The 26,609-nt window shown below is 44.6% G+C and overlaps 1 protein-coding gene across 9 annotated transcripts in view; it reads left to right on the forward strand.

Annotated features, from left to right (window-relative positions):
* The window catches only part of AKAP9 (A-kinase anchoring protein 9), a 969,300-nt gene that overhangs the window by 350,422 nt on the left and 592,269 nt on the right, over positions 1-26,609 (forward strand). For all 9 annotated transcript variants that reach the window (XM_069211620.1, XM_069211621.1, XM_069211624.1 and 6 more), the window contains 2 exons: positions 9,431-9,568; positions 10,050-10,159. In XM_069211620.1, the coding sequence (XP_069067721.1) occupies positions 9,431-9,568; positions 10,050-10,159 (248 nt within the window). The remainder of the gene's footprint in view (positions 1-9,430; positions 9,569-10,049; positions 10,160-26,609) is intronic.

Genomic DNA, 26,609 nt, shown 5'->3' on the forward strand with positions numbered 1-26,609 from the left:
TCGGTAAGCATGCAGCCCAGGAGTCGCGGAGGTGCACAGCACAAAAAGTTAATCTGTCTCCCAGCCAGGCGTCCCTCCAGTCCTACGTATCTCCCCCGAGGGTCAGTGTGCACCTGGGTCATCAGCAGGGTCAGTGACCTGTGGAGCAGGGGCGCCACCACTCTGGAGCCCGTAGCAAACCCAGTACATTGAACGTACATTGGGTCCCACCTATGTGGGTCTCCTGCATAAGGACCAGGTCCGGTCAATGCAATTTAATGTAGCGCAGCACTGTGGACCTCTTAATATGGTCTAACAGGCCGTTGGCATTCCAGGACAAGAGTTTGAACATATTGCTGTTCTGTTAGGTAGAGCTTGGTGCGCCCAGTGCCCGGCTACCAATCTGTTTTGCCCCGCCCGCTGACCCCTCAATGCATCCATGGAGCGCATATGATTGCACACAGTACTCACTGCAAAATGTAAAAAACCTAAAAAGGAAAACGTTAGTGCAACTAGAGTAGAAACAACTCATAGCAACAACCCAACCTCCCCTCCAACACTCTCCACCCCACACTTTTCCCCTTGAAGCATCTGTCACCCTACCCAAACACATTGCTAACAAGCAGTAAACAGTCCAGTCAAATGTGGGGGTCCGTGTCGTCTGGCGGTGCCCTACTTGCGGATGTGCTACCTGACCTCGACTAAAAATATGATTTTGTTGGTGCAGTTATCTGGGCCACCGCTGCTCCTGGACTGTATGTCCAGGCAGCCACCAGGCACTGCCCCTTCAGTTCCATATACAGAATCTCCCTGCATCCTCCAGTTCACTCCTTGGAGGTTAGGATTGTCCCCGTCGATGCAAACAATGCTGGAGTGGCTGTCAAGTCAGCGTCCAGAATCTGACCCTCCTGCAGGTCGGGAGCCAAGTGATCCTGGATGCTCCCTCCCCGATCCCTGGCCACCGACCGGGCCCGCCGTGACCTAGAGGGCTTCCTGCAAACCTGCGCCGAGAGGGGAGCCCCGTCTGCGGTTTTTGTCTCCAGCCCCGCTTCTCCTCCCCCTGTCGCTGGTCTCAGTTCTCGCTTTTCCGCCACCCAATCCCAGGCCTGCTCCGGGGTATAGAAGAAATAGGTAGTGGATTGAAACATCACTTTGAGGCTGGCGGAGAAAAGTAACATATAGCGGAGGTTCTACATACAAAGTTCTTTTTAACCTCTTCAAAAGATCTGTGCTTCTGTTGTACCGCCCTGGAGTAGTCTGGGAAAATCATGACCTTTATGTTTTGGTGTCATAAGTCTACCTGGGTCCTAGCCTCCCACAGGATTGCGTCTCTGTCCCTTAAAATTAAGGCTGTAGTATCACGGGTTGGGGGGGTGCGCCGACCAGAAGCAGAGGTGCCAACGAACGATGTGCACGCTCTATAACGTATAAAATTGGTGGACAGCTTTCCCATCGGCATTCAGGTGCAGAACCACTCCTCAAGTGCTACTGCCAAGTCAGATGCTTCTAAGGCCTCTGGCAGGCCCACCAGCCGCAGGTTGTTGCGCCGAGCGCGGTTCTTTGCGTCCTCCACCCTTTTCTGTAGGTCCGCCACTGACGTTGTGAGGGTCCAAACCTGGCATTTAAGGAGGACCAGGTCGTCTTCTGCCGTTGAAATACGCTTCTCTGCCTCATTCACTCTCCCAGTCACATCTCGTAGGTCCTGGCGGATCAGCAAGAGGTGTATTCGCAGCTAATCTACCTTATGTTCCACAGTCACATGCGTGTTCTGGATCGCCTTGAGGACCATTTCAAGCTCGGGGAGCTATCAATGCGAGGGGTGAGCTGGCCGCTCCAGCCTCTACCCCCCCCCTGCGGGGCAGGAAGCGTATATTAGTCCATTGTTGCCTGGGCCTGTGCAGGATGCTGCTGTTTGCTGCGGCCCATTACTGCTCGTACGACCCCCCCCTCACCTCCTGGGGGGGACGACAACTTTGATCTCAGCTACTTGCAGCCTCAGCACAACTCGCAATTTGGGGAAGGGGGAGATCACCACACTTTGTACCGTCTCCACTTGGTGGTGGGAGGGTGGCGTTAGGGAGCAAAAGGTGGGCAGACGTCGGATCTCTACGGCCCTGGTCTCATTATTCGCCTCAATGACCTCCACCAGGGTGCCATCCCAAATCAAAAAGGAAGATCATCTGATGACTTCAGGTGAGCTATTCCTGTAACTATCTGGGGAAGTCATCCAAAACCATCCTGAAGTATGTGTATAGGGCGAAATATTTAAATGAGATGACTACAGAGTCATCACAAAAACTACTCTAGAATAAGTTCCTAATGATTTAATTTGAAAGTGTGTGATGACTTCTTACTATTCCAGGAGTACCAGCTGACAATTTGAGGATTAGTGCAGATTACTACAAGATGATTCCAGGACAATTTCAGGATGACTGTGGATTACTACAAGATGATTCCAGGAGAATTTGAGGATTAGTGCAGATTACTACAAAATGATTCCAGGACAATGTGAGGATGAGTGTGGATTACTACAAAATTACTCCAGGACAATTTGAGGAATAGTGCAGATCACAACAAAATGATTCCAGGACAATCTGAGAATGAGTGTGGATTACTCTTAGATTACTTTGACATCTTCATGATGAGTGAAGACTGCTCCTTGTTGATATTATCAAAACTTTGAGATGAGCGCAGAATATTTCGGAATGACCATCTCAAATTCAGGATAAGTGCTGATTACTTCAAGATGATTCTACGACAGCCTGAAGAAGCCTGCGGATTTCTTTAGGATGATTATATGACAACTTCAGAATGAGCCTCAAATAATCTGAGATGACACTGTAATAACTTCAGTATGAGTGAGGATTACTACTTGATGATGATAAAAAAAAAAAAAAAAAAAAAAAAACCTTAGGATAGATCTGAACTTGTACACTGTGGTTCCAAACCTTTTTCTAGAGATCGTCCATGATGGAAGCCATTTAATCTCCTCAATCCCAGGTCTTCGAGGCATACCACCACCACTGCCCCCTTCTCAGTTTTGCAGAACCATGTTGAACCTCTCATCTATGTCCTACGAGGAGAAGTCACCAATATTTGCCAGTTGCCTATTCTACATCCCTGGTCAAGTATAGTGTTGAGGGCAAGGTCAATGGAGGGAAACACAAATGGTGGAACAATTAAAAGATGATAAATGGCATGAATGGATGAAGGTCTAATAGGAGGTGGGTGTTTTGTTTATGAGGAGCCATAATAACATGCTGTGCCAAGCAATAATAAATGGCAAGAGGTGACCAGTTGAGGGCAAGGGGGCTGAGTGTCTGCAGATGATCGCCTGATGGAACATGTGAGTGGCAAAGTGTTTGCAGGTGATTGCTGAGAGTAGGGGAGGCTGTGAGCTCCTGAGTCGCTCTGGGTCAAATATAGAAGATGATTGAATTTAGGAGAAAATGGTTAAGCATCCATAATTGAACAGTTGAAGGAAAAGTGCGGAGTGGGTTGTTCAACATAAGAAGGATAGTGACTGAGGGCAGAGGAAGTTGTGAGTGATTGTCTTTAAGTGAGTGGATGGGGGAGGCTATGAGTGGCTGACTGTTTACAAGCAAATCAGCTTGAGGAAGGAAAGCTGTGATTGATGACTTACAAGATAAAATGTGCTGCAAGTGGCTGGACAATTAAGGGCACTGAAGCTGTAAATAAGTAGCTTTAGGCATGAGAGAATATGCAGATAAGAAGACCTGTGACGGGGATAGGTGACAAATTAACTGTAGAAGAAGTAGTGGGTTTGTGGCTAAGGGTGTACACTGGAACATTATGGATACTATGAATGACAGAGTATCCTTAGGTGAGCGTTTGAGTGCAAGAGAAGCTATAAGCAAATGGCTGCTTGTAGGCAAGTGACTGAGACACAGGAAGCTCCATTTGTGGCAAAGTGTTAGTTGGTTGAGCAGTTTATGGAGAGTGGTTCAGTAAGTGAACAGTTTAGGGTGAGGGAAGCTATAAGGGTCTTGTTATAGAGGATGAAAACCGTGAGCAGGTGAACTGCTGCAAGGGAGTTAAGCAGCAAGGAGGTGGGTTACTGATGTCAGGAGAATGTATTTGAAAGCTTCTAGGGAGGTAATAAGGATAAGGGTTAGAGATCAGGTGACTACATGCAAGTAACTCATTCTGGCCCTGTTGTTTCCTTGGATGGGAAACAAGGGCTCGTGTTTGCTGAGGGATGGAAAACCGAAACCTGTTTTGTGTGCCAAGATATGACCGGGCCTGTGTTGTACCTCAGAGGTGGGAGTCCAACACCCATATTTCAAGGGCTGTGATCGTCTGTCAGGATCAGGAGATTGGAGGCCAGGACATGTGTTGTGTACCAGTGGGTGTGCTGGGAAAGAGCTCAGGGCAGAGTTTTGTGTCTGATGTGAGAGTCCAGGGCCTGTATATGTACAGCAGTAGTAGTCTAGGGACTGTTTTATATGCCAGACAGTGCATGTTCAGGGCCTTTGTTGTGTGCTTGAGTTCGAATCCGGGGCCTGTGTTACGTGCTTGGTGTAAGTCCAAGGCCTGTGGTTGAATAATGGGGTAGTCGTTTAGGGCCTCCATGTAGGGATTGGAGTCCAAAGCCTCCACGCATGCAGTAGGGCAGGAGTTCACAGCCTGTGCTCTGTGTTGGGTCTATGCTAATTGCCTGTGATGAGTATTAGGGTTGGAGTCTAGTTCATGATTGTTGGGGTGAGTCCATGCCCTGAACTGCAGAGTTCGGGTCCAGGACCTGTAAGTCAGGGTGGGAATCCTGTGCCAGGGGTGGGAGTCCAGCAGCAGTGTATCAAGGAAAAGATGTTGAAGTCCAGGGCAGGTGTGGTCTGCTCTGGAGTATGAGGGATGGGGGTTGGGAAGGAACTGGGGCAGTCAACGACCTGCATTGTCTGATGAGGGATAGGGAGTCCAGGATCTGTGCTGTGTGCTGATGGATAAGAATTCAGGACTTGTGGTGTGCAAGGAGTGTGAGTACAGGGGCTGTGTTGTGTCTATGGCATTGAAGTACAAAGCCGCCAGTTTCTATTCTACACACAGTTTCTACTCTACACATAATTAGGAAAATGTCTCAGGTATTACCGAGGGATGCAGCTGTAATGTCGGCAACTATTCATGTCATAATTTGCATATCCTTATCATTCTCGAAGATATCTCTGGCAGTTATTTTGCTGTCAGGGACAGATCTCAGCATTAGCAGCAGAAACATCTGCTGACTGGTCTCGACATTACCAGGCTACGTTAATATGCCAATAAGGGTTGAACATAACAGTATTTAAAGCTCAGCCATTTCCACCGTATTTCCTGGTTCTCTTTTCATCTGGGCCTAGAAGACTATTTAAAGTGTCTAGGCTTGGCTACCTGTGGCTGGGGTTATTATGAACAATGCAAGTAAATGTTGCTCATGATCACACCTCTGACTTTCTTGCAGTAGGAAAGCAGGTAGTCCTTTATTAGCCCTGCTGCCATTTCTCCCATCCCTGTCAGAAGTGGTATCACCTGAGCTGACTTGTGGCATAGCATATCTCATGATTATGCCCCTCCTACATACCAACATTTTAACAGGAAAGAGTGAGAATCTCTCATCTGAATTGGGCCTGTTGGCATGTATGATCTAGTCTTTTTTAAAGCACCTTTGTAAACAATGTTTTTTTTTTTTGCTGATTGCAAAGTGTTACTTCCTAGAAAAAAAAAAGCATTGGCAAGGCCAATAGGCCTCCCCTATGAAAGAGCTATTGATTTTGGCAATGTGCTGTAGTCTTTAAATACACTAGTGTGGCTGTTGTTCAGCATGACTAAATGTTAGTGGCGTGCAGTGGGGTAGATTGGAAAGGGGTAAGTGGTGTAGATTAAAGTATTAGATAAGAGCGAAGTTAGTTGACTTGCTTTAGATTTGGGTGGAGTAGAGTAGATTGGAGTCGGGTATAATGGAGTGGAATGGGTTAGATTCAGGAAGAGTGGAGTGAGGTGGAGTGGGCGGACTGAATGGGGTAGATTGGAATAGGGTAGTTTGGTGTGGGGTAGAGTAAATTGGAGTGTGTGGATTTGATTAGATTAGATTAGATTAGATTGGATGAAGTGGAGTAGATTTGGGTAGTATGTGGTAGAGTGAACTAAGTGGTGTGCAGTGGATTGGGTAGGGTGGAATGGAGTGTGGTAGATTGGGATGAGTAGAGTTGGATCTACTGGAGTCGAGAGTGGAGTGAGAGACTGGTGGAAGAGTGTAGTAGAGTGGAGTAGACTGGGTGGATTAGATTAGGGGAGTTAGGAATAGAGTGGGGTACACTGAAGAGGAATTAATCAAAGTAAACAAAGGCAGAAAAAGCAGTATAAAAACGAATACAGACTCTTTTATATAAAGTTTTATTTCTTTATCATGTTCGGGGCTTTGCAGAATCTTTAAAACATTAACAAATGGCCAGTATTTGTCGCGCAGAAATTTGCAACCCCATGAGCAGGTTTTTTTACTTTTATTGTCAGAGGGGTCATTAAGGTAGCTCTACAGCACGTATTTAAGTGATTTCTTCTTATGATTATGACATGTAGAATGTGTACTACTTAATATTTACAATTGTAGCTGTAAAATCTTTATATTTTCTGTAGTGCTTGGATCCTTTCTGTTTCAGTGTGGGCTATGTCAAAACAATGACAGTTGCAGAACGCGCCGAGCAGTTTCGCATCTTTTGCCATTACATTATATATTCATCCCTGCAACATAATTTAGTACTCCATAGACTTTTTCAGTGACACTTATAAAAGACATCATTGTTCAATGGTTCTCATTGTAGCTATCTTGTACAGGGGAGAATGAGTCATCATCATGCTGAGATTCAAACCAGAAGCCTGCATTTATTCAGTTCACTGCAGCAGGCAATCAGCCTACTGAACTACCTTAGAACAAACAACTTGGTAAACACTTGGGAAATGGCTGGCACAATTTTTGTTGAGCTACGAGAAAGCTGTGTGCTAAAAGAGCTACATCCTCACTTAAAATCTTGTGCTAACCCAATTTGCAGCCAAATTTGAAATCACAGGTTTCATTTAAAGTGTGCATATAAACCAAATAATCTATTAACCTTACACATCGATTTCTGAAGCATATTTGATGCTTATTTGCATAAAGTGTAAAACGTATATACCATCTAAATGGTTTTCAATTTGCAATAATCTGCAAATAATTTTGAAACCATGCCACAGGTTACAACTTTCTAACAAAAGTGAAACCAAAATGATAGTCATGGCCCTGAGGTAATTAGTAACACATCCTTAAATCATCAGGAAGCATTTCCATTTGTTAGTACTTTAGAAGTAATCTGATAGTCTTTTTAAAGTAGCCTCAAGATCCATCCCATCTTGTGCAGTAATCAGATACTCATTTCAAATCACCAGTAATAATCCCATTTTGTGAAATCATCAGATACTAATTTCCTGAAATCATCAAGAACAAACCTAGCTTGCCAAGTAATCGGACAGTCATTTTCAAGGCATCCTCAAATCATCCAGCACACTTTTCTAAACTGTGCTGATGACTTTAGGAGCCTGATGATGTCGGATGATGTGAAAATTACTTCTAAGATAGTTGGATGATCATCAAATGGCTCTGGGATGGCTTCTAAAGTAATCTTGTTTGACATGGGATCCGTCAGGTCCATCCTCGGCCACCCTCCGCTTTCTGGGAGAGGGGGGGCATGAGCAGGCAACACGCCCCCTCTTCTTGGGGCATCCCTCTTGCTGGTCCGGCCCTCAACTGGTCACTGCCGCCTCCAGGGCCGGGGATCCCCCACTCCGCCTCTTCAGGCCCCGCCGGCCCAGGAACGCGTTACGCGGCACCTGCCCAGTGAGGCCAGGCGGCGCTGCGCTTCCTCTCAGGATCAGGCCTCCTCTGTCGGTCACTGGGCCCGCAGGCCCCGTCCAGCCTCCCCTGCCGCTCCAGCGATCGCAGGGCTTACAGCGCCATGGCCCCTCACACGGTGCCCACCCTCCCGGGAGCAGGCAGGCCCGCTGCAGATGCGTTGTACCGCTCAGGCGCGGCTAACTGCGTCGCCGTCCCAGCCCCGGTTAGGCTACCCACCGGCACCTCTGTGCTGGGTGGGGGGGTTTCCTCCCCCGTTCTTTCCTGCTGTTTGTGGGGCCTACAATGCCCGTGCTCCCCACGCGGCACCCGCCATCTTGGGATCAAGCAGGCCCGTCAAACCGCCTAAGGGCGGCGACCCAGGTCTCTTCTCCAGCCCCAGCTGGGCCTCCCCTCAATGTCTGCTATGCGGAGGGTCCCCCAATCCAGCGCTCGTAGGGCCCCAAGAACTAGGGCCCTCATGCGGTGCCCACCATCTTAGTCAGGTGGGCCTGCTGCAGGCGCGTCGACTCGGTTCCCCAGCACCGGCCCTGACTGGATACTGTCTCGACGGCCCCGGTCCCTTCTGGGCTGTCAGAGTCAGGTAGGATGGTGCCGGATTCAGGCAATCCGGGGAAGCCCGCTAAAATGCGGCCGCCATGTTGGCTTGCAAAGCCATGCCCCTCCAACTCGTGAAGTTTTAAACAGCTCTTTAGAAAATCCACCATTTATCTGAATCCTCCTGACAAAATGTCTGTTGGTCAGTTTACGTTGTTTACACACCCAAACTGATCCCTGTAAGTAATGGCCACTTCTCCGGCTTTCCTTCCAGTACGGTCACTCTTTAGTGTACATCTGGATGGTGAAACTGTTAATGTTTTGTGTCCGTGACACATGCTAAATCCGGCCTCAAATTACAAATAGTATCCCACACCTCCATGCAATATTTTGGTAGCGGTCTAGAAGAGACAGCTGGCTGAGTGGTTGTTACCCCTAGGATCGGTACAGAGTTCAGAGGCATCTTCCCCATAGGAACGCCCTCAGCCTGTCCCTTCACAGATAGACTTGGCCGCTGGGACCCTTTCAAGAGCTTCCTCGGCACTTCATGTTTTGTACAAAACCACCTGCAGCTCGCCACTTAAAAGGCACTTCTAATCCTAGGCGCAGCTCAGTAACAGCTCTCATTATTTTGAGTTTTAGAGGTCATAGTGAGCAAGGGTTCCCTCTAGTACATAATAAAAGTATCTTAATAGGAGTCAAACCCGCCAGAGTTCGTGGCGCCACCCATTCAAGACTGCAGCTTAAGAAAGGACTGCGACTCTGCGCCCATATAAACGGTAACAGCGCGCGAAGGCCAAGTGTTTGTAAAGGTGCCTGTCATTTGCGCGTGCTATAACTTACTGGACAATCTGACTGCATTAGTCTCTTTTAATAACCTGAAAATATAGCTGACTAAAACGTACGCATCGCCCGAGCTTTTACCGCGGTGCGTGCGCACTGCGCAGTGGAAAGTTCAGCGTTTTAATGACCTAATTTATGCTTCAATGCCAAGCAGACACATGAAAGGTGAGACTTGTTTATCTGTGTTTTTTGAAGAGCGCGTCTGTTGTCAACGAAAGCCTGGTTACGGAGCGAGAGGCAACGCTCTTGCACGAGTTGGAAGCGCTGGAGCACGTCCCTGCAGCAGGAAGAGAAGTCTGCCTCGAGCTGCTAGAGGCCTGCACACAGACGCAGGTAAAACAATGCCAGCAGGTCCTGGGCTTGGGCGATCCATTGAAATGCTTCTCTGCATCCCATATGCTACTGCCTTAAGAATGTCTCTGGTGGACTAGGGTTTAGCCTGCATGTTATTGGCTCCAGCGCCAAGGGGGGCGTGGTTTTCATGCCTAGCTTTATCTGCAGGTAAATTCACATGTCCATGTTGCCATGGTGCCATCTCAGAGTCAGTCCTAATGCTCTCTTCTGCACCTTGCAAACTTGGCGAATGCTTTGTATGCCCAAGATTGCTTTGCACATAGAAACCAAGATAAACATTGTTTATTTAGTTACATTTCCTTGATAATAATAGTTTCTAATACGTGCATCTGCTTATCGCTGCAAATCGTGTGTAACGTGAGCAATCTTGAAAAATATTGTTCAACTATAGTGAATTGACAGCAGCATGACAGGATTTTTGTCCCTTTTTTCCTATTTACCTTTGCAAAAACTTGCACAGAGCGAAGATGATGCCGGGAGTAAGCCAAAAGAACAAAGCTTGGGTGACGGAACAGGGAGAGAGAGCGAGACAGTCACGGAAACGCATGCGAGTGAGCTCACCAAAGAAAGGTATGTGTGCAAATGCATTGAATACAGAACTTTTCTTTGACTGTGAAAGTTTCAGGCTGCACGAATAAACATAATCTATTTGCAGTTTTTTAAATCCATTTATTATGCACATATTTTTAGTGTTAGCAAAGCCGAAATAAAATGTTTCCTCATTTATCCTGTGAAAATGTACACTCTTGAACAGGACCTGCAAATTCGCCAGCTCCATTGCTTTGAATGGGTATTTACAGAGTACCATCTCTTCTTTAACTTGAAAAGGACAGTACCTGCACTTCTCAGCAGTGGTACACTACTTTTACTGGGAGAGTACCTACAACTCTCAGAAGCAAGCAGGTACCTTGCAGAGTGAGTACCTGCGCATCTGTATTTCAATTCATAGCTCTGACCAGTTAGCATGTACGTAATGGGACATAGGTGGATTGTTACCGGTGACTACGAGACAGGCCACAAGAATGTCTCAAAGGAAATGTGTCCTCCACCTGGGCTTGACATAGTCATTAAGATGCACTTCTGGGGGAGTCCTCCAGCTCGTTGGGACCCGATGTGGGGGAAAGCAACAGCTCAGCATCCAGGTCCTCTTCTGAGGGCTGCTTCTCTGGTTGCACCCCCTGTTGTCAGGACGTGGCACTATCCATCCGTATCAACACTGATCGACTCAATGGTCAGTGGTGCTTAAAGCATGTGAATGTGCCATCACTGTTAACTGCCTTCTCTGCCTTTCCTAGGGCTCTTTGTTTTCATCCCCTAGCAGGTTCCAATCTAGTCTGTGAGAAATTCAGAGTAGGCTGACATAACTAGTTAGTGTTGCTTTCTGAAGAAAATGATTGGCTGACCATCTTTTGAAATTCTGATGTATGTTTTTGTGTAAGTACTGATGAACTATTTTAATATGTTGACAATTCCCATATTTTCCTTTAAATGTTTTTTACTTCATTTTAATATGCATAAGGGAAATAATCTAGGCCACTTTTTCGTCGAACTCGTGAATCTGCCCCTGATTCTGTGCCTGTAAATATTGTTTTTATCCCTGTTATCGGGTAACAGCTAGATAAGGCTAGGATGCCACTTCTCCCTCCTCAAACCATCCCTCCCCCCATCACCCCCAGCCCTTCGTGCAGACAGTTGAGGCATGAGCTATTGTGTAGGGAATAGAAATTACAGGTAAATGGGCCCTTAGTACACCCGTTGAATTTGTTATTTCATTGTTTGTGATTTCATTGTTTTATATCTACCACAAGCCCTAAACATAGCAGCTCTATTTTGGAAACACCCAGGATAAAAACAATTTTGAAGCAATCAGATGTCTACCCACTATGTGAATGAGATACTGCATGGCGTATATACCTTTTTGCTGGATTTTTGAAGTTTTAAATATTTTCATATAAATATTGAGCTAAAATACATCAAACTCCTTGCATCTCTTGCTTATAGAATAGTACTAATTGAAATAATTGTGCCTGAATTTCTTCATGTTTAGCAGCCTGCCCTTTATGCAGAATCTTATTATTATCATTATTACTATTATTATTATTATTTTGACTTATAAAGCTTTGCTCTCATGGCTGTTCTTTTTGGGATGATGGGCAGTCCAAACTGCATATCTCGATTTTGATTCAAGCCAGGTAAAATGTTTGTCTTAAAGTGCAGAACCTCAGGTGTATCCTACTACATAGGAACCTATACACAACCTGCTTCATTAAAATGATTATGAATAGAATCTTAGGCCTTCCTAACAGCCCCAGTTTGATATGTGAAACTCTGCCTGTCAGCAGCATTCCATTAAGACTAGAATCAATGCTGAATGTCTAGCAATAAAAGATTTAAATAAACTGTAAATGTATTCCCTGGTTCTAAATTCATTAAGAGATGTTGAGGGAGAATGGATAGTGCATCCTACCTAGGCACAGGGCTCACTTAGATCCTCCTCAGCTAACCTGGCTATAATTCCAACCATGAGGAAAGCCAGGTGGGGAGGAAGATCGGTAGCATATCAAGGCGCTCTGCTTTGGAATAACCTTCCTCTCAAGATGAGAGCTAACCCTCAAGAGATGTCGTCCAGAAAGGAACTGAAGACCTGGCTATTTAAAACTTAAATCCTTCGAATAATTTTAAGCAGTATGTCATCGTTATGGCTGTATAAGCGCTACGAGGCCGCTGGCAGTTGGGCGCTATATAAACCTCTATAACATAACATAACATAACTTTATGGCCTCCTGACGGTGTGCAAAGACACCTAAAACTGGTCTAACCAGCAGACCTCAAGGGATAAAGACATGCGGACACCTGGGTTTCGTATTATGAACATTCAGGGGTGTGGAATTTATTAAAATATCTACTTGTCCATGGGACAGGTTGCTTCTTAAATCTACTTGTCCTGTAAAACAATCTACTTGTCCCTTTGGTGCCATATAGTGCAGTGTCAAATTATGGCAGCAATCTCATTATGTAAGAGCTCTGATAATAGCCTCTCTGATTATGCCAGGGCTACTTCTATAGTAGAGCTTGAAAATGTGTCATTTCAATTCCTACTATAGCAATTTCCTTCTTTTGCCACCTTTCCGCAGATCTACATACTGGGGCTGTAGGAAGCAGTAAGCAATAGTTCCAGTGTTGGAATGTCTTTGAGTCTGCAAACCTATTAACTTTGCGTGTTTTAAGGGTTTTCACCAGATCTTCTCTAATCTTTTCCCCATAATGTGAACTGTTAGAAATGTACTCCTGACAATGGCAGAAGTAGATGTTCTTCCAGGAATGGTAATAAAAAAGAGGTTGGAAGGAAAATTACATTGTAAGCGCTCAGTAGATTTTCACGTGAGCAAATCTACGCATGCCTATTTGCTTGTGCTAAAATAAATACAGTTCACATATATTTTCTAGTAGTACGATTTCCGGTTCTACTTCTGTAAGCTCTTGTGAATTCATGAAAGCCACTAATTCAAAGACCTATACCATTATATTTTCTAGTAGTACGATTTCCGGTTCTACTTATGTAAGCTCTTGTGAATTCATGAAAGCCACTAATTCAAAGACATATACCATGGGTGCACTTTTGTGACTTTCTTTAAGAATTGGGTCCCTAATTAAGTCTGGCGTTAACAAAGACATTTTGTTTTTATTAAACTTCTATTTCTCTCTATAACTGTTGGCCGGCTTTACTGTGAGTGATCACATTCTTCTCTTCCACAAGGAGCGTATTGGCACACAAAGTAGTTTTGCTCAGTGCCTGGAACTATTATGGCAATCAGTGGCACAACGAAACTGGAGGGGGCCCCCTGCAGAGAACATGGAGCCACCCCCGACTCACTCAGGGCAGGTGCTGATAGTGTTTGTTACAATGGTGAGGGCCTGGCAACTCCAGGTAAAGTGTTATAAAAGCCATTTGAAAACAAGACATGCATTGACAAAACCAAAAGACTCACCAAAAAAATGTTGGATCGGTTGGCTTTGCCAGTGCTTGTTTATTTTAATGCTTCCCATAATCGTGTTGAAAATGGTTACACTGATTTACGCTGATATTCTATTAGGAATATGTTTGGGAAATAATAACATGCATCAAGACATTTCACTAAATGACGCTTCAGAGAAATAGCACCTAAAATTTTATAGTAGTGAAAATTTTTTTTGCCCACTTGCATTTTTTTTGAACATTTTATTTTGAAAGCAAAGAATCATCATTCTTGCTTACAAGCTTCTGCAAATATTTGCATCTAATCAGAGAGCATTCTGGGAGCATTATACTTAGCCTCATATTACATTTTTCAAACATGTTTGTATACTTTTTTTTTTTTGATTTTTTTTTTTTTTTAACTAGGACCACTGTCAGTATTGCAGTGTAACCTTAAAACATTTGTTTACAGTGTTCACTCTAATAATGAAGTCTTTTCATCAATGAACTATAAATACAAGTTTGAACAGCGTTAACATATGGACACACATAGTACCTCAACTGCAGACAGTTCCCTTCTTTGCAAACTGGCAGCCAAAGGGTATGTTCTGCAGGGGGTTTGGCCTACTTGTCCCAAGGACAAAATAAACATTAAAACCTGTTGTCCTTGGCCCCAAACAATATTCCCTGGGCATCAGGCGATAGGAATTCCACATCCCTTGAAGCTTGTGTGTCAGAGAACACAAATAGTTAAAGGCTGCTCCCCATTTAGCCCACTCCAAAATGGCCACTTCAATGGGCCTCATACTAAGGGACCAACCAAGAGAATAGTAGCCAAGCAGGCTCCAGGTGGTCTAGCGGTCATTGAAGGGTTGCTGGCAATAACCAAGAGGTTGCCTGTGAATGGTGAGCAAACTTAGTTGGAGCTTCTCCCAGCTGAGAATGACCTGGTCAATTTTGTGGTTTCCTGCAGCTAATGGAGTTCAGTGAAATGTTGATTTTGATCAGGAGGGCGCAAACAAGAAGATGAGATCAGTGATGATGAGGGGAAGGTGCTGACAGGCCTTTAATGAATAGACCCTCCCAACAATTCACAATTTCTCCTAACTACATTCAGTTAGAACATTAATAATCATCACAAATTTGTGAGCACCTTCCATCATGAACGTGTGACCAACATAACATACTAGTCTACCACAAAAGCGACACAAACAACAAAAAACGTTATTAAGAAGATGTTGCTCTCTCACTCAAAAGACAGCACAGCTTGCAGAATGTAACCAGATGATCCTGTTATCCAGCCTGTTTAGGTCACATGAGGAGATGTCAGATATCGCTACCATGCGCCTGGGGAGAGCTGGGCAAAAAGGCTGGAGTGCCATGTCCTTAGTCGCTGGCATTTCCACTGAGACATGGTCACCTCCTAATGCTGACTAAATAGAAAAGTATAATTGACTCCTTAAGCAGGGTCAGACTAATGCAACCAGTTCTCCACTTTGGACCAACATAAAATGGGAAGAGCTCGCACTAAGTGGACATTTTCACATACTTTCTTTTGAGGCACAGTGCAGGTTTGCTTCTCCACTTATCCCAGTCAGCTGCCAGATTATGTACCCCTATCACATCTTATAGAGAAAGCAGTCCAAGTTATATAGATAGACAACAGCTCAAGTCCTAATGTGACTGTGACCAGCAGGGAGGTATGGGGGGGCAGACAAGAAGTGCATTGGATGAAAAATGGTGGCTGTACTGCTCACAATTGAAATCAGTGTCTGTGAAGTACAAGAACAAAATGATTAACTTTAAATTTCTGAATTTTATATAGTACATTCCGGGATTAATAATAAGGTGGATCCTTCAGTCAGACTGGGCCTCACACATAGATTCCGTGTATTTGGCTAGGTCCTGCCCAGGATTACTGGGTGCAAGTAAGAGCTGTTTTGGTTTTTCTAAAATGATTGACCATGAATTTATTAATTACTTTGCTGTTTATTACTTTGTTGGGCTGTATTCAACATGCGCCAATATCAGCTTGAGGATCTACTTTGCTGGCATTGCTGCTGGCTAAATCAAGAGTTGCAGTACCATGGCATAAGGGGCCCGCACCTCTGCTTAAAGGCTGGATACGTGACATAGTAACCTGCAATGAAACACCAGAAATGTATGGCTCGCTGCAGCTGGAAACTGGTAACCCCAGAGACTTATAGTGAACCACTGTGGGCATGCCTGTATGCTATATGACCCACTATGATGGTATGTTGCTGCTAGTTTTATTTATTCGGATAACACAGATGCTAAATACTGTGGAGCTACTATGTGGCAAAAAGGGAGAAGGTTGACTCTGAGGCTTTACAGATCAGTGGATCATGCTTGCTCTTGTGGTTACTAGAAAGGGCAATGAGGCATATTTAACTGTGCTAGTTGACTGACATTGTTCTCTAAACGTACACTTCATTAAGTGCTATTAAAATAACTTGTCACAATGGTTTTTTTATTTTAGGGCTTTGGTTTGCATTGGTCTTAATGTAATTAAACTGAATCTTGCATACTAAATAATACTAAAAAGTGAAAGTTGTGTAGTAGTCCAGCCAGTATGTCTAAATCAGCAGTCAAGTGTATGCTCATCTAGAGAAGGTGATGGCACACAACTACCATGGACCTGATGGAAGGTGCTGGTGAAAGAACTAGAAGTGGTATCCTATTTGATTATTAAAAATCATAGTTGAAGGTCTTACTGATGAATGAGATAACAGCAAATATGGAGGTGAACAAGTCATAGATGCCATAGAAAGTAACACATAAATTGTTACGTTTTGTGATGCTAATGGCACAAGTTATGGTGAAGCAGAATACGTTGATGGTGCATGAGGCAACAGCATATGTCTCATAACTAGCATTTGTGATGATGGTCAGTTACAGTGCCCCAGACAGCAAACAATGAATTACAAGCAGCCTATTCATAGGGAGAGCACACAGATTTTCCAAATGAATGTTTGTCACAGTTGTGTAAAAACAGGTATGGCACAGAGAAAATGCCTTGCCGCTGGTGACGACCACTTTTGAAAACTCAAAGAACTTCCTTTATACAGCTTGAAAAACAAATCCACCCTCATATGAAAAGTAGTCCTGTTCTGAAGAGTAAAGCAAATTCTTCACCTTAGATTACTGATTAGTAAAATGGAACCTGCAGCAATGAGAACAGGTAAGAATCCAGTGAATAAACTCAAGGCTTCTGACCCCCTGAAAAGAATGAGAAAGCACCAAACAGTTTTGTAGGCAGTCAGCAATCCAGAGCCTGTTTCTTTACATATGTTGGCAATATGTACACTATTTGAAGTGTTAAAAATAACACCACATACATCAGAAAACATAGTCAGGAACTGTGTGTTCGATGGCATCTGTCGCTGTAGATACACATGGTATGCATGAGCTCGCCATCTGGTGTTGGGTCGGAGTGTTACAAGTTGTTTTTCTTCGAAGAAGTGTCTTCGAGTCACGGGACCGAGTGACTCCTCCTTCTGTGCTCATTGCGCATGGGCGTCGACTCCATCTTCGATTGTTTTCTTTCCGCCATCGGGTTCGGACGTGTTCCTGTCGCTCCGGGTTTCGGAACGGAAAGATAGCTGAAAACGGAAGATTTTCGACGGTATCGTTGCGATCCGGTTCGAGATAGACACATACGACGACGCGTTGAACATCGAAGCGCTTCGGTGCCCTTCGGGGTAGATTTCGGCACCCCGTCGGGGCCTAGTCGGCCCGACCGCGTGGAGAACAACGCCGATGGAACGGACCCCGTTTCGATTCTGCCCCGAATGCCACAACAAATATCCTTATACGGACCTACACTCGGTCTGTAACCTGTGCCTGTCACCCGAGCACAGCGAAGAATCCTGTGAGGCCTGTCGGGCGTTCCGGTCCCGAAAAACTCTGCGCGACCGTCGAGCGAGAAGACTGCAGATGGCGTCCACGCCAAAGGAGCGTCGACAGTTTGAGACAGAAGAGGAACAGGAGGAATCCTTTTCCATCCAGGATTCAGACTCCGACGAGCTAGACTCTACAAAAACTGTGAGTAAGACGTCGAGATCAGAACTTAAAAAAGGAAAGAAGGCCCAGGGGACGCCACTGCCATCCGGCCATGGCTCCACCCAAATTCTCGGTGACCAACGATCGGCACCGAAAAAGGCCCATTCAGTGTCGAGATCGTCCAACTTCGGTCGAGACACCGGCACGCAGCCTCCTCGGGACCGAGAGAGTGCTAAACAGAAGCATCGACACCGAGAGTTCGGTGTCGACACGGATCGACGCCGAGACAGTGGCGCCGAAGACCATAGAGGCCAAGAATTTTCGGCACAGAAAAAGAGGAAGGTTACCTCGGAGCCGAAAAAACAATCAACAGGGTTTTCGGAGCTGAAAATAGCGGCATCAGACCCTGTTTCAGGCTCCTATACTGAAGAGCATTCTATGTCTTCACAAATGAAGAAACATAGATTTGAACAAGAACTGCAATCCACTGACGTGGATCACACGCAAAAGCGTATCTTTATTCAGCAGGGGACTGGGAAGATCAGTACCCTTCCACCTGTCAAACGAAAGAGAACGCTTCAGTTTACTCCTCAGCAACAAACAGCACAAAAGGTAACACCTCCTCCCTCGCCTCCACCTGTAACTCCGGCTTCGCCAACTTACACCCCGTCACATTCGCCAGCTCACACCGCCATGAGCCACGATGACCAAGATCAGGATGCGTGGGACTTGTACGACGCACCAGTGTCTGATAACAGCCCAGACACATACCCAACTAGGCCATCACCACCGGAAGACACCACAGCCTACTCACAGGTGGTGGCTAGAGCAGCACTATTCCATAATGTGGAACTACACTCGGAACAAGTAGAGGATGATTTTTTATTTAACACCCTCTCTTCAACCCACAGCTCCTACCAAAGCCTGCCGATGCTCCCAGGCATGCTACGCCATGCAAAGGACATTTTCAAGGAGCCAGTTAAAAGTAGGGCAGTGACGCCTAGGGTGGACAAAAAGTATAAGGCGCCTCCTACGGACCCTGTATTCATCACCTCTCAGCTGACACCAGATTCTGTGGTGGTAGGGGCTGCCAGAAAACTGGCAAATTCACACACTTCTGGGGATGCACCTCCCCCAGATAAAGAAAGCAGGAAGTTCGATGCAGCCGGGAAGAGGGTTGCTGTCCAAGCAGCAAACCAGTGGCGCATCGCAAATTCACAAGCGCTGCTAGCGCGATACGACAGAGCCCACTGGGATGAGATGCAGCATCTCATTGAACATCTCCCAAAGGATCTGCAAAAAAGAGCAAAACAGGTTGTTGAGGAGGGTCAAAACATTTCCAACAATCAAATACGCTTCTCCATGGATGCAGCAGACACGGCCGCAAGGACCATTAATACGTCGGTTACCATCCGTAGGCACGCATGGCTCAGAACGTCTGGTTTCAAGCCAGAAATTCAGCAGGCAGTGCTTAACATGCCAGTAAACGAAAAACTTCTGTTCGGTCCGGAGGTCGACACAGCCATAGAAAAGCTCAAGAAGGACACTGACACTGCCAAGGCCATGGGCGCACTCTACTCCCCGCAGAGCAGAGGATCCTATAACACCTTCCGCAAAACACCTTTTAGAGGAGGGTTTCGGGGTCAGGCCACACAAGCTAGCACCTCACAGTCCGCACCGCCCACCTACCAGGGACAGTACAGTGGAGGTTTTCGGGGCCAGTATAGAGGGGGGCAATTCCCTAGGAATAGAGGAAGATTTCAAAGCCCCAAAACCACTACCAACAAGCAGTGACTCACACGTCACTCATCCCTCCCACACAACACCAGTGGGGGGGAGGATACGTCAATATTACGAAGCATGGGACAAAATAACTACAGACACATGGGTCCTAGCAATTATCCAACATGGTTATTGCATAGAATTCATGCAATTCCCTCCAGACATACCACCAAAATCACAAAATTGATCAAAATACCATTCACAGCTTCTAGAGATAGAAGTTCAAGCACTACTGCAAAAAAATGCAATAGAATTAGTACCAAGCACACAAATAAACACAGGAGTTTATTCACTGTACTTCTTGATACCAAAAAAGGACGAAACACTGAGACCAATTCTAGACCTCAGGGTAGTAAACACATTCATCAAATCAGACCACTTTCACATGGTCACACTACAAGAAGTGTTACCATTGCTCAAAAAACAAGACTACATGACAACCCTAGACCTCAAGGACGCATATTTCCATATACCAATACATCAATCACACAGGAAATATCTAAGGTTTGTATTCAAAGGAATACATTACCAATTCAAAGTATTGCCTTTTGGTTTAACAACCGCTCCAAGAGTATTCACAAAATGCCTAGCAGTAGTCGCTGCACACATCAGAAGGCAGCAAATACATGTGTTCCCGTATCTAGACGACTGGCTAATCAAAACCAGTTCGCTCACACAATGCTCAAACCACACAAATCAAGTCATACAAACCCTCTACAAACTAGGGTTCACCGTCAACTTTGCAAAGTCAAACATTATGCCAAGCAAAGTACAGCAATATCTAGGAGCCATAATAGACACGACAAAAGGAGTAGCAACGCCAACTCCACAAAGGATCCACAATTTCAACAGGGTCATTCAACACATGTCTCCAAACCAAACAATACAAGCAAGAACAATACTACAGCTCCTAGGCATGATGTCCTCATGCATAGCCATTGTCCCAAACGCAAGACTGCACATGAGGCCCTTACAACAGTGCCTAGCCTCACAGTGGTCTCAAGCACAGGGTCACCTTCTAGATCTGGTGTTGCTAGACCGCCAAACTTACCTCTCGCTTCTATGGTGGAACAGTATAAATTTAAACATAGGGCGGCCTTTCCAAGACCCAGTGCCACAGTACGTAATAACAACAGATGCTTCCATGACAGGGTGGGGAGCACATCTCTATCAACACAACATAAGAGGACAATGGAACATACATCAAACAAAACTGCATATAAATCATCTAGAATTATTAGCAGTTTTTCAAGCACTAAAAGCTTTCCAACCAATCATAACCCACAAATACATCCTTGTCAAAACAGACAACATGACAACGATGTATTATCTAAACAAACAAGGAGGAACACATTCAACGCAGTTAAGCTTGTTAGCTCAAAAAATATGGAAGTGGGCAATCCACCATCAAATTGGTCTAATAGCACAGTTTATTCCGGGGATCCAGAATCAGCTGGCAGACAATCTCCCTCGAGATCACCAGCAAGTCCACGAATGGGAAATCCACCCACAGATTCTGAACACCTACTTCACACTCTGGGGAACACCACAAATAGACTTGTTTGCAACAAAAGAGAACGCAAAATGCCAAAACTTCGCGTCCAGATACCCACACAAGCAATCCCAAGGCAATGCCCTATGGATGAACTGGTCAGGAATATTTGCTTACGCTTTTCCTCTTCTCCCTCTCCTTCCTTACCTAGTAAACAAATTGAGTCAAAACAAACTCAAACTCATTTTAATAGCACCAACGTGGGCAAGACAACCCTGGTACACAACACTGCTAGATCTGTCTGTAGTACCACACATCAAACTGCCCAACAAACCAGATCTGTTAACGCAACACAACCAACAGATCAGACACCCGGACCCAGCATCGCTGAATCTAGCAATCTGGCTCCTGAAATCCTAGAATTCGGACACTTACAACTTAGCCAAGAGTGTATGGAAGTCATAAAGCAGGCCAGAAGGCCATCCACTAGACACTGCTACGCAAGTAAGTGGAAAAGATTTGTTTGGTACTGCCATCATAATCAGATACAACCACTAGACGCAACTCCAAAACATATAGTAAATTACTTGCTCCATTTACAAAAAGCAAAGCTAGCCTTCTCTTCTATTAAAATACATCTTGCAGCAATATCTGCATACTTGCAAACTACATATTCAACTTCCTTGTATAGGATACCAGTTATCAAAGCATTCATAGAAGGGCTTAAAAGAATTATACCACCAAGAACACCACCTGTTCCTTCATGGAACCTAAACGTGGTTCTAACAAGACTCATGGGCCCACCTTTCGAACCCATGCACTCTTGCGGAATACAATTCCTAACCTGGAAAGTTGCCTTTCTCATCGCCATTACATCTCTAAGAAGAGTAAGTGAAATTCAAGCGTTCACAACACAAGAGCCTTTTATACAAATACATAAAAATAAGGTCGTCCTACGACCTAATCCAAAATTTTTACCCAAAGTTATTTCACCATTCCATCTAAATCAAACGGTAGAACTACCAGTTTTTTTCCCCAGCCAGATTCTGTGGCTGAAAGAGCACTACATACATTAGATGTCAAAAGAGCATTAATGTACTACATTGACAGAACAAAAAACATCAGAAAAACTAAACAGCTATTTATTGCATTCCAAAAACCTCATGCAGGTAACCCAATATCAAAACAAGGTATAGCCAGATGGATAGTTAAATGCATCCAAATCTGCTACCTTAAAGCAAAAAGACAACTGCCCATTACACCCAGGGCACATTCAACAAGGAAAAAAGGTGCTTCAATGGCCTTTTTAGGAAACATCCCAATGCAGGAAATATGTAAGGCAGCCACTTGGTCTACGCCTCACACATTCACCAAACACTACTGTATAGATGTGCTATCCGCACAACAAGCTACAGTAGGTCAAGCTGTATTAAGAACTCTATTTCAGACAACTTCTACTCCTACAGGCTAAACCACCGCTTATGGGGAACTAACTGCTTACTAGTCTATGCATACCATGTGTATCTACAGCGACAGATGCCATCGAACTGAAAATGTCACTTACCCAGTGTACATCTGTTCGTGGCATCCGTCGCTGAGATTCACATGGACCCATCCACCTCCCCGGAAGCCTGTAGCAGTTCAGAAGTTACCTTCAATTTGTATATATATTATTTAATCCTTTAATAGGTACATATTTACATTTTTCATTGCGCGGGCACTATTACTATAGTACAACTCCTACCTCACCCTCTGCGGGGAAAACAATCGAAGATGGAGTCGACGCCCATGCGCAATGAGCACAGAAGGAGGAGTCACTCGGTCCCGTGACTCGAAGACACTTCTTCGAAGAAAAACAACTTGTAACACTCCGACCCAACACCAGATGGCGAGCTCATGCATACCATGTGAATCTCAGCGACGGATGCCACGAACAGATGTACACTGGGTAAGTGACATTTTCATTTCAACAGATGTTGTACCTCTGCTGCAGAATGTAGTTTGTGGAGGTCCAAAATCTGAGCTGCTGATGTTAAAGTAACGTGTTGTGCAAGAATGGACATTAGCTTACTCCCTTTGTCAAGGTGCAATGGTAACAGAGAAAGCTCCTGTCAGAGAGGGGTTTCTAAACCTCTAGCAGTAAGATAAATACAGCATAACATTGAAAAATGTTACAGTCTTCTAAACAGTAAGCACATAAACAAACCTTTGATGTAACCCAGAACATGTAACACTTTTTCTGAAAATATAGCTGTCATTATCAAAGAAGAACATGGTATGAAAAGAGCAAAGCAAACATCTGGAAAGCAAGGTGAGACTCCACAAAGTCACAAGGACCATACATTGTTAGTGAGTCACGCAACAAGCAACGGTCTAGAAGATTTGTGCAATAAGCTGCAGTAATAAGGACATGATTTTCATTAATTAAACGTTGATACTACAAAGGAAGGCTCCATTGATGCAGTAGATAGGCAGTGTAAATAGGTTTATACTATTCTGTAGATATTTGTCAGAGACAGCCATAAAATGATAAGAAGTAATAGATAGGGAAATAGTTCTAAGTATTATCCGTAATACACTAGTGTAATCAGCTTGTGAAGAAAGTGTCCATTCAGGTTGAGAGAGAAGGGTGATAATTTGTTGTTGTGCTGCAAAGTTATATCAAGCAAAGAGAACAGTTTCATTACAGGAGGTGAGACACCCTATTTAATTAGGAGACTGCTGCAAACCCCAATTCAGCTGGCTGAGTTCACTTGTTTGAACTTGTGCTTGATGATCGGAGGGTAACCCTTCTTTGAATATTTTGAGTGCTGATGATGTAAAAGAGGAAACAGAATATGTTCTTTCAGACACAGTCTGCACACTATTAACTCCTTGCCACATGATGAGAAGATAAATGTGGCTGCAGCACTTGTAACACAGGTGATGGTGGATGATACTCAGGTGGAGAGTGCACATGGACCCCTTTCATGTAATCCTCAGTATTTTAATCCACAAAAGGAATACTAAACATCCTAAAAAACAAATGCAGGACCAGAGTGGACAAATATACCTATGACTTCTCCAGCAAAAGGTAATAGTCCATCTGTGCCACCCACTGGTTTCAGACGTTAACGTTGAAAACAGACATTGTCTCCTGTGGATCAGGTTCTTCTTGTGGCGTTGAAACTTCCTACTTTGGTGCAGATTCTGGTAGAGGTGCAGATTCTAGAAATTGTGATGACATTGATGCAAGCTCAGTAGTCATTGGCACCAGCTCATGATTCAGTCTGGATAAAGATGAAGACTTAGTTCCCTTAGGATCTCAGCTTAGCTGGTTTGTTCTCTCAAGTAACTAAAGGAATAGGGGGAGGAGGTACTAGTCTCATCTGTGGGCCCTTTGGTATAGGTTGGTGACCTACTGAATAGGACTGGCTGTATGAGCTTTTTGATTTGATCAGTTAATAACCTTCTGTTTCTTTGGCATCTAGCAACTATGCAAGTGCAACATTTTGCAGGATATGCAACCTTTCAATATATCCCTCACCAAGTTGAGTGATCTCTTAGTCTGATATAGGCTGTGATACTATGACAATCCTGTATCCAGTGTCCCTAGTAGTCAAGGCTTGTTTAGTCAGACCATTGGATTACTTGACAATTACATTCAGTTGCAGATGGAAGGACAGCGAGTATAGCAGGCAAATTTGCAGGGCAGACATCAGCAAATGCTTTAGTGGTGAACGCTGAAAGGGTTGCACTGCTCATATAGTTAACAGGCACTGCAAGTTTTTTTTATGACTGCCCGAGCAGTGGCAATCCTTTGTGGTTATATGCGTGGGAATCAAGAATCAGAACCAGTATGTATTTGTACTAATTGACAACAGGCAGTGGTCTCAGTGTGTTTGAGGTATGATAGCCAAGTGTTTTTGTTTCGGATTGCATAAGAGAGAGGTAGTGGGTATCACAGCAGTATGGGTCTTATTTGTTGACAAATAACATTGTTGTAAATATTGATAGTAGATTTAGGCATATATGCCCACAATATTGCAACTGTTCTATTGATGATATAACATTATTGCCCTCATGGGCAAACACTGTTCCTTCATGGGCTACTATTGAGATCTAACCAAACTGGCTCATTTAAAACATGTCTGTCTCATATCCCTACAAAATTACCATAGGATTATTATACTTAGTAAGAGTATAAGAATATTTATCAGAGAATCCTTAAGATGTGTTAAACCTTTTTAACGTTGTCTTTAACATAGACCAATCATCTTCATTGATCTTAGATAACAGCCACCTAACAGGGTTGCACTGCTGTCTTTGGAGTTAAATCAGTCACATGGTTCCTTTTTGTTTTAATTCCTTAACTTCTGTAAGCTATTTTATGCTATAAATTGACTAACTGCATCTTATCCTGTAGGCCAGCTACCTTTCTACAAATCTGTTTGCTTTTATTGAGTGACTCTTTGGGTCTCTGAAGCCATTTAAATGGCAAGTGCCATAGATATACATTATAACATAGGACAAGAAAGGGGAATCCAACACTAAAGGGCTTATTATGACTTCGGTGGACCGAAAAGCCCGTCCGCAGAAGCCTGAGGGGTCAGTTGCCACCAGTGTGGCAGCCTTCCCGCCGGTCCCATTACGAGCTTCCTGCTGCGTCAGCGGGTGAAACACAGTATACGCCCGCTGGCCCAGCGGGAAACGCCCTACACTATTGTCTGCGGTTGGCTCCTAATAGAGCCGGCGGCAATGCTGTAGTGCGTAGGGTGCACCAGCAGACAGTGAACACTGCGATGGGGCTGGCCAGGGGGGCTCTGCACTGCCCATGCCAAATCCCTGGGCAGTGCAGGGGCCCCCCTGGGGCACGCCGTCTTCGCCAACCTTTTTATAGCAAGTTTACCGCCATGAAACTGCTGGTGGAGAAGGGGGTCCTTGCAGCACTGTCCTGGCAGATTAGGACTGCCAGCACCACCAGACCATTGTGTAGTCGAAATCTGGTGGTGCTTGTGGTCAAACCGCTGCGCTACCACAACGGTCGTAATATGGCACTCGTACCGCCGCATTGGCGGCAGTTCGACTGCCACTGCGACCCTGGTTGTCATTGGGCCGCCAGTGTCGTAATGATGCTCTAAGTGTGGAACTACTTGATCAGCCTTATGAAAGGCTAACAAGAGTGAATGAACTTCAGCTGTTTGTGAAGGTGAATCACCAAATGTTTTGGTAGAATCCATCCTGGAACACTGTATTGCAAACGGGCAGTAGAATACTTTTGTTCAGTGCCACCTGCAAGTTGTGCAGAGCCATCCATAAAGAAAATTCATTTATACTGATGGATAGGTAGGATATGAGGAATTTGCGTTATTGCTTGCTGATAATAAAATTTCTCATTATTAAGTGTAGGATAATTTTTAAATTATACGTCTGTTTTGAGAACCATTGCACCAAATGAAGATGTAGTGTAGGAGCACTAGGAATGTTTGTTTTATTATTAAGCCTTTAGCATAGATACTGGTGAGACTACTATAATCTTCTTTCCCTGCATGAGGGGTCTCTCTTTCAAGATGTCATTCTGCCGGACCATGAACATTTTCTCTGTTGGAGTGAGTGACTCCACCTCTGTTTGCAGTTGGCTGCGTGCGATTTATAATCTATAGGGTTCATATCTTTTTCATTGTATGCCACAAAATGTGCATCCTGAAATGCTAGGAACTACTCTAATAACTAGGTTTTGTTTGCTGTCCCTTATCTTGATATACTTCATCTTTAACATGGCTGCTGGT

This window comes from Pleurodeles waltl, chromosome 10, assembly GCF_031143425.1.
Source record: "Pleurodeles waltl isolate 20211129_DDA chromosome 10, aPleWal1.hap1.20221129, whole genome shotgun sequence".
In the NCBI taxonomy this organism is placed as follows: Eukaryota; Metazoa; Chordata; class Amphibia; order Caudata; family Salamandridae; genus Pleurodeles; species Pleurodeles waltl.